General features: G+C 41.5%; 1 protein-coding gene across 1 annotated transcript in view; it reads right to left on the bottom strand.

Annotated features, from left to right (window-relative positions):
• Positions 1 to 1,330: 1,330 nt before the first annotated feature.
• C11H5orf63 (chromosome 11 C5orf63 homolog) overlaps positions 1,331 to 9,118 on the bottom strand; it is a 50,829-nt gene continuing 43,041 nt past the window's right edge. The window contains exon 4 of the mRNA XM_048357179.1: positions 1,331 to 1,619. Coding sequence (XP_048213136.1) covers positions 1,482 to 1,619 — 138 coding nt within the window. The 3' untranslated portion in view covers positions 1,331 to 1,481. The remainder of the gene's footprint in view (positions 1,620 to 9,118) is intronic.

Raw genomic sequence — 9,118 nt, 5'->3', positions numbered from 1 at the left:
CATAAATATGTTGGCACTGGGATGTATACAGGGAAGTATCTTATAAGGGACTGGGTTCTTTTGATACATTATTTGGAAACATAATGCAAAAATTATTGTTTTGCTAACATTCAGCAGCCAAACTATAGCTCTGGTATAGACTGGTATGTCTTGGAGACATACTAGGTTTTCATTACAGACTCTTTTAAATTCCTTAACAAATGGTAGACCTAGGAGAAAAATACTCTCCCACCATTTATGAGCACCTTAAAAGCAGTCATTTATGGCCTATTCTGCATGACTAAGTATTTACCTCTTGCTCAGATAGCATCCCTAAAAACAGTTCTTCAGTGTGAGCAACTGAGATTTACTGCCAGGGCAATACCTTCCTTCCAACACCCACATTTCTTTTTAGCTCTGTCATTACTATCAGGTTCATAAACAGCATTTTGTTTTGCTCCTAATAAGAGTGTCATAATGTACCACACATTATAAATTTCACTTCCAACTGTGTTGATAGGGAAGATTGAAATGGTGGAGTCTCAGGGATGAAGGGGACAAAGTCTGCCTTTTCATTTAATGATTTAAGCCCACATCGATATTTGCCCTTAAGAGGTATAGTCAGATCCTGGGCAAGGTCAAAGGAGAAACAGTCTCTCCTAGCACACATCTGTATACTCCCCTAGGATCTGTGAAGACTTCCTCTGTGAGCTTTGAAGGCATTGAAATGATTCTGCCTCTTCCTAGCAGAATTTGGAAGTGCCTCTGACAAGTACTTTATAGGAACTGACCAAGCAGTGACACCATTGAGAACATCACTCACTGCTTATCTGTGCCTGTCATGGAACAATGATTACAACAAGCCGTGTTCAATCTCAGCTGTTAGCAGAGATAATTACAGCAATTGGTGGAGAGCATCCTAGCAGCCAACTCTAAGGGACTTACTTGCCTCACAGGTTCAAAAGGAGCTTCACACGTAAGCAATGGGATTCTCCTAACTTACACTTCATTTTCTAATGCCTCTCAGTTATGTGGTTTACTCATGATGTTGATATGTTACTGGTTGATATAGGGTCTAGAATATTCTTCAATGGTTTATATGTTAAAGGCTTCATCCCCAGCCCATGGCACCTTTGGGGGGTGGTACAATTTTTAAGAGGCGAGGACTAAATCGGAGGAAGTTAGGTGATTGGGAGCAGTCTTTAGGAAGGATACTGGAAGTCTGGCTCCCTTCTTGTTAGTTTCTTTGCTTCCTGGCCAGCACTTCTAATCATGAGGTACTGCTTAGCTATAGTCCCAAAGCAAAAAGGTCGGCCAACCGTGGGTTGAAACTTCCAAAGCTGTGAACCCAAACCAGCCTTTCCGCTTTTACATCTTTTAACTCAGTAGTGGAAAGCTGACCAACACACTCATCTTCCAATTTGCCTCCTTTCCCTAGTTTGTTCCAAGCAACTGGTTCTGAGATAAACCCACCTTCAAGGTGAAGAGTGGAGGAGGTCCCTCTATCCACCCTCTCTGTTCCCCGCTGCGATTGATAACTTAGGGTTTCTTCTCTCTCCTGTGTTGGAGACCTGACATGAAAGGACGTTGGCTACTGAATGAACATCTCTACTGTCAAAGTTGGGCTTCGGAGGATACCTCTAGAACAGATTGAAAAAGAATCTGTAACAATGTGTGCAGAATGTACCTTATCCGGGATCTCTAACCATATTCCTGTTCCTGCTGAATATCATACATAGTACGTTTCTAAGCAAGCAACCAAGGCATATCAAGTTATCCGATGATGCAGTAAGTGATAGAAAAGGATCTTATTACAGATTTGGCAGGGAGAAAATAGGAGATTTATTTCTAAGGTTTGAAGATTTTTTTCAGATTTTTCTTTACCAGATATGCAAATATAAAAACCAATAGGAACATTAAAAAATTGATGAAAAGTGATCACATTTTTCTATGTTCTGTGAACAAAGGAACCATTCTGTGTATGTGTGTGTGTGTGTGTGTGTGTGTGTGTGTGTGTGTGTGTGTACTGAGGCTTGAACTAAAGGCCTGGACTGCCTGTTAGCTTTTTCATTCAAGGTTGGCACTCTATCCCTTAAGTCACAGCTCCACTTCTTTCTCTCTCTCTCTCTCTCTCTCTCTGTGTGTATGTATGTGTATGTGTGGTTAATTGAGAATAAGAGTCTCATAGACATTCCTTCCTGACTTGGCTCCTGAGTAGTTAGTATTATAGGCATGAGACATTGGTACATACCTGGCTGAGGAACCATTCTTGACTTCAAAAAAATAATGCAATTTATAAGAATCTCAAATCCATGGTCTAAAAATGATGATTTGATAATAGTATGTAGATGAGACTATAACATCCTTAACTGCCTTCTTATGGTGAGGCAACATCTCTTTTTAAATGAACATCTTACGTTGACGGTTCAAATTTTCTCTATTCTCCTTTATCTTCCCAATCAATTAATTTTTTTCTTCTTCAGTGTTCAGCATAACTAGAAAGTCTAAGTAGGGAATTGCACATAATTATAGGCTCTGTACCAGTGATGAACTGATTTTTTTTTTTCCTTCTATGTACTCATAATCATCTGCTCTACTCTTCAGTCTTCCTGTGGACAATTTGGTTAGAATGGTAGCAGCGCCCCTTTTTCCTTCCTTCCTCCTCCTCCCTCCTCCTCCTCCTCCTCCTCCTCCTCCTCCTCCTCCTCCTCCTCCTCCTCCTCCCCTCCCTCCTTCCCTCCCTCCCTCTCTCTCTCTCTCTCTCTCTCTCTCTCTCTCTCTCTCTCTCTCATCAGTTGTTGGGCTTACATCAGGGTCTAGGCATTGTTCCTGAGCTTTTTTGCTCAAGGCTCGTAGTGCTCTACCACTTTGAGCCATAGCTCTATTTTGGGGTGGCTAATTGGAGATAAGAATCTCATGTACTTTCCTGCCTGGGCTGGCTTCGAACTGTGATCCTCAGATCTTAGCTTCCTGAGTAGGTAGGATTACAGACTTGAGTCACCAGCACTTGCCCTCTTTATTTCTCTTTAAGGCATCTTTGATCTCACTTTACATACACATTGTGAAACATCAGAAATGCAACAGCATGTTTCACATGTATTTACACATATACAAATAGAAAACACCTAAAGATTTAAATTGAATTTTATCCATACTTTGGGAAATTGAGATGATTTAATAGATATCAAACTGGAAGGCTGTGACCTTCCTAGCCATGTGTCAGCCTGAACCTGCCAGCTGAGAGGTTATCTTGAGCCTTTTATGCGAGAAATCCATGGCATCCTTTGCCTGCTTTCTTTATTACTGGCTTAGTAAAATCTGACATTGCTAAAAGCTGAAATTTGAAAATGCTTCAGAAAGCAGGATCCTTGCCAAATTCAAGATATTTCTAGTTTGCGAGTTAAGAGATGTTATAAAGAACAAAAGAAGGATACTAGAAGCCAGAAATCATAATAGGAAGAAACTTCACAATCTGAGGTTTCTGAATGTCTTTATCTCTTCCAGCCTTAAAAGGAAGATTGGTCCTGAGAATTATTTTTTAAAGAAAATATAGGGTGATTAAAGTTAAAGAGGAAAACTTAGCTCTTCCAGCAGCTCTTCCCCAATCTCAGGACCTTCATCCTGAATTTCCACTTCAGTACCCAGATTATAAATCATTGCCCACTTTCTCTTATTAGAATTGAATTTGTTACAAAGAACATTCTGCATGGTGTCAATTTGCTTGGTCAAGGAATAAGTTGTTCTGAATATGGAGGTTTCTTATCTGAAATTCCACAGTTAACCTAGTGTCATGATACAATTGTACATTATTGTACATTTTTATCTATCTTTGATGAAGCTGTTTTGTGAAGTTATCCTCTCCTGTCTCACTGGGCAGGGCACAGGTTGGCCTTGTCATGAGGACTTGGGAAGGTTACTTAGGTCTTTGCTACAGTGCAGTCCTGCAGGATAGGATGTCTGCCAGCAGAACCTCCGGGAGGCAGGTTATGTTGCTCTATTGAAAGTAGCACAACACAGCCACAGATGCAACTTGACTTTAGCTTCTATCATCTTGACTTCTCCACACTCCCCAATTCATAAGAAGAGTTTCAGTTAGTATGTAGCCTACCCTGTTTCAAAGGGTAGTAAGTATTTCATATGAAAGTTTCAAATAAAATATTTCAATATAAAAGACTCTTTGACTCTTATTAATATGGGCCTATAGTTGGTTTCTTCTTATTGCTTCTAATGTACTGGCTGGTATGTTCTCTATATACTGTTGTTTTCCATCTTAAATAATACTGCCTTCCCCCCCCTTTCCTGAAATTGTATGCCCTTCTAGATTCTGGAATACAGGAATTTGGAAAATGAATTAACTAATTAATTAATTTTATTTGCTGGCCCTGGGGCTTGAACTGAGGGTCTGGAAGCTGTCCCCAAGCCTCTTTCTGCTCAAGGCTACCACTCTACCACTTGAGCCATAGTGCCACTTCTAGCTTTTTCTGAGTACTGTAGTTTATTGGAGATACGAGTCTCATGGACTTTTCTGCCAGGCTGGCTTCGAATCATGATCCTCAGATCTTAACCTCCTGAGTAGCTAGGGTAATATTTTTTTTCCTGAATCCAAGAGGAATAGTAAAATGCAAAACACTTGTGCCTATGGACTGTCTTCTATGTTGGCTCTGCTACCACAGTTGGCAAGTATAGGACTTAGGGCCACAGTGCAAAGCACCTTGTTCTCTGGTGCACAAGTTATGGCCCTGTGCATCTGTTTATGAACCAGAAAGGGCTGCCATGGTTTACTTCCCAAAGTCAGGATCACCTGAACTCTGCATCTCAGGCACTTACCTGTCCTAAGACAAGCTGAAGGCTATATGGCTGCTTTCAACTGCCCAAACCAGAGGTAATTAATTCTTCAGCTCTTGATCTTCGTCTTCCTCTGACAGGACATTTATAACTACATTTAGGATCCACCTGGATAGTAGAGGATAATTTCTCTATCTCAAGATCCTTATTCACATCTGCCACATTTGCCAAGTTCCAGGGGTTAGGCCCAAAATACCACTGGGGATGATTGTTGCACAAGTCACAGTGCTTAGAATACAGCCTGGTGATAGCAACTTACCCAAATCATCATATAATAGAAGCTAAGTGAGTTTCTTCCATTTCCATTTGTTATCTTTCATTCTCATTTTCCTTCACTGGCAACTTTCTGTATTCCCCTGGATACAGATGAGTGTTTCCAGGGTTTAGTATTTGCTCTCTTTTTTTCCTCAGTATGCGAAGAGTTTGTAGTTCCAACCATATGCTGTGGGCTTTCAAATCTGCATCCTAAACCTCTATTTTGTACTTCTGATTTAATCTTTACCTGGGTGTTCCACAGCATGGCAAAAACACCATATCTCATCTTTTCATCCATCAAACACAACCCTAAACTCACTCTCTCTTCCTCTTATAATCTGTCTCAGTAAATAAGTACTAGCTTTTACTTAACAGCAGAAGAAGGAAGACTGAGAGTCATCCTAGACATCATACTTTTTATTTCTTTTTAAACCTCTACCACAGTCCTTCCCATAGTCTGGTTAGCCATGAACTTCTGCCAACCTCAGTCTAAAATACTCCTAACTTCCTGGTTCACATCCTCTTTCCTCCCATGGAGTAGGATATAAATGGATTTATCACACAATTCCTTTTGGTTTCTCTTGAATGTCAGAATGCCACTATCTTAAAATTTTGGATCTGTATCAAAAGTACTGCCCTGTTCTGTCTCTGATGGGCAGGTTGATTTGCATAGTACATGACCTGGGCTCCCACAAAGCCAAAGGGCCGGGATTGGCACCTGTCCCAAAGGCGTTTCTTCTGTAGGCTTGGGTAGCCAACTTATAACCCGAGTGGCTGTTTGCAATTTCAGAATAGAGGAACAGAGAGAAACCTATGTGAAGCAGGTCAGAGCACTGTATTTTTTCAACAGAAATTATGGGAATGAGCAGGCTGAAGCCATGAGAAGCAGATACTGTGTGTAAGCAATGGAGCTGGTGAGCAGAAACAAGAAAGAGAGAAAGAAGCCCTATGAAAACAGTGCTGTCTCAGGCTCTACCAGCATTTTAGTTATACTTGCTGAAGCCCTGGCCATAGTGTGACTTGTATTGTTAGTCAGTTAGTGCCCATAAGACTGATTAAAACAAAACCAGCAAAACCTGGTTTGAGCAAACTTGTTTCCTGACAAATAAAACAAAATAAAAATCAGATGAAAGTGTTGTTCCATTATGCCCTTATAGTGTTATGAGACATCTGGGAGAAAGAAATAGAGTGACTACTCTAAGGAAGTCCCAGATTCAATGTTCATTCAGTTCTTCTTGAGGCAAGCCTGAGGAGGAGGAAAAATAAAAGATTGTATCACTCTTTCTTTTGTGGGTAGATATACTTCTAGTATCAAACAATCTTGACACAAAACAAAGTGATCAAACATAATTTAAGAAAGGAAAAATACTTGCTGCTACAATGACTATAATAAGTAAAGTAACATTTTCTGATACTTGTCAATTATGGCATAATAAAAGTAACTTTTAAATGTATGTTTCTAGGCATCTGCCTTTCACTTTGCCAGTTAGTTGGGACCCAAGGGATTGCTAAATGTCTCTAGGATCTCAGTCACATGACTCCTCACTCAAATAAGAGTTAAGCACATTTTTGAAGTTTTGTAGGTTAACAAAATTAAGTGTAAGCAATGAAAACTTTGAATATGGAATACTGTCAAAAAGTGCTTTTATTTAAGTGTTCCACTACCCCTACCAAATGTTTTCAGTGGAAGAATTTTCTTATTCTTGTTTATGGGGGAAATACAAAATCCCAGGAGAGAGGACACTTTTCAGCATTCTCAGATTCGTAACACAGTCAAACCATAGGACAAGGTTTAAGTTAAGTCCTTCCACTGAAAAGCAGGTACAGGTATAAAGCCAATGCAGAAGAGGAGGAAGGCCTTTTGTTCTTTGCTCCCGGCAGCTTTTGATCCTTTGTGAGTAGGGATAGGAGAGGCAGAAGGAATAAGGCAGGGTGGGAATGCTCTCATTTGAATGCTGTAGCTGTAGGATATTCTGGTAACCATTCAAAACAGAATACATTTTGCAGAGGCTCTTGGGAGGCTGTGGTCATTGCTAGCCATGTACTGCCTGACATTTCCTTCAGGCAGATGCACTCTTCAGTAGTGCTGCCTCCTGACCCGCAGGAACCCACAGTTGTTCTTATTTCTCCTCTTCTGAGGACTGCCTACATGGAAATTTCATCATGTTTAGCCTACATCTAGTACAAACACACACACACACACACACACACACACACACACACACACCCCTACCTCTGATAAGTTAGAGCCTTCATGGTGGGATGGATTCTTGCTAGCCAGCCAATCTCTCATACGATTTCCCTGAACAGAATGAGCTGCGTTTTTTTCTACCCGAAGGCCATGCACCCATGCCTCCAGTTTTCTGATGAATCCTACTTATGTCCCTCTCTGTTGATAACCAGTGATTTCCACTTAAGTAAGGCTTGAACTCAGGACCTGGGTGCTATCCTTGGGCTTCTTTTGCTTAGGGCTAGCACTCTATCACTTTAGTCACAGCTTCACTTCTGGCTCTTTTTTTTTTTTTTTTTTTTTTTTGTAGTTTAGTGGAGATAAGAGTCTCACAGACTTTCCTGCGGATTGGCTTCAAACTGCAATCCTATGAACTGCAAACCTTCCTTTAAAAAAATTAAAAACCCTCTCAATATCCAACACTCCTCGATGTGACCCAACAGTTCCTACCACTATTGTTTCTTTCTTTGTTTTGTTTTTTTTTGCCAGTCCTGGGGCTTGGACTCAGGGCCAGAGCGCTGTCCCTGGCTTCTTTTTTGTTCAAGGGTAGCACTCTACCACTTGAGCCACAGCGCCACTTCCAGCTTTTTCTATATTTGTGGTGCTGGGGAATCGAACCCAGGGCTTCATGTATGGGAAACAAGCACTCTACCACTAGGCCATATTCCCAGCCCCCACCATTGTTTCTTGAATATTTAGTTTGAATAACCTGTAAGTACATAATGGGTTTGGCTGTTTTTGGTGTGGGTCCTGGGGCTGGAACTCAGGGTCTGGACTCTGCCCTTGAGCGTTTTTTGCTCAAGGGCAGCACTCTACCACTTGAACCACAGCTACACTTCTGGTTTTTATCCGATGGTCATTAATTGGATAGAATAATCTTATCCACCTTCACCTTCCTGCCTAGACAGGGTTTGAACCACAGTCCTCAGCTCTTAGCCTCTTGAGTAGCTAGGATTACAGGCATGAGCCACTGGCATGCTTTTCCTTTTTTTATTCGAATGTCCAAACTTTATTGTTCATATAAGGACTGTTTTATCTTTAGTCTCTATACTCTCTGTATACCATAACTACAGAGTTACAGTCAAGAAAGAAGTGCTGTGGAACAAATCTGGAATTTATCTGGCTATTCTTCCCAGCAGGCAAGGAAAGAAATACATGGACCTCTTCAAAACTGACAGTCCTAGAGGAGTATCAACAGCCCTAGGATCTAAGGGCCACATGCCCTTCACCTGCCCTGGAGAAGACTGCAAGGAACACAGGCATCCAGACATGGGCTAGGGGATCTTTCCTATGCTATCCTTAGTGGTACTGAGGGCTTAGTTTTCTGTGGGACTGAGGTGCCAGACTTTGAAGTCAGGCCCCACCACGTGAACCCCATTTTAGAATCGAACCCTGAGCCAATCAGATTTGTACCTGTGTTCTAATCTTGCTTGCACAGCTGATTGTTGTAACCTTGTTCTTTGCCTTTATAAGCCCTGTGTAATCACAGCTCGGGGCTTCCTCCTAACCTCCGCTGTGTCGGTGGGTAGGACGAGGCCCGAGTTGGCAGCTCGTTAAATAAAGCCTTGCCTTGCTTTTGCATTTCGGAGTGTCTGAATCTCGGTGGTCTTCTTGGGGGTGGTCTTGCAACTTGGCACAACAGGACCACTAGAGGGGAATGCTGAACTCAGCAATCTTAAGGCAGGAAGGACAACAGGCAGGGGTAGGAAAGTCAGATACTCTTGAGGAATCAGGAGTCTGAAAAGCTAACTCCGGATGAAGGCAGAAAGCAAGGGAGGTTATTACTGCCAGGAAAAAGGTATATATCTG

Source organism: Perognathus longimembris, chromosome 11 (assembly GCF_023159225.1).
Source record: "Perognathus longimembris pacificus isolate PPM17 chromosome 11, ASM2315922v1, whole genome shotgun sequence".
Lineage (NCBI taxonomy): Eukaryota > Metazoa > Chordata > Mammalia > Rodentia > Heteromyidae > Perognathus > Perognathus longimembris.
The sequence above is the reverse complement of the archived record's forward strand: the minus strand, read 5'-3'. Positions and strand labels throughout refer to the sequence as shown.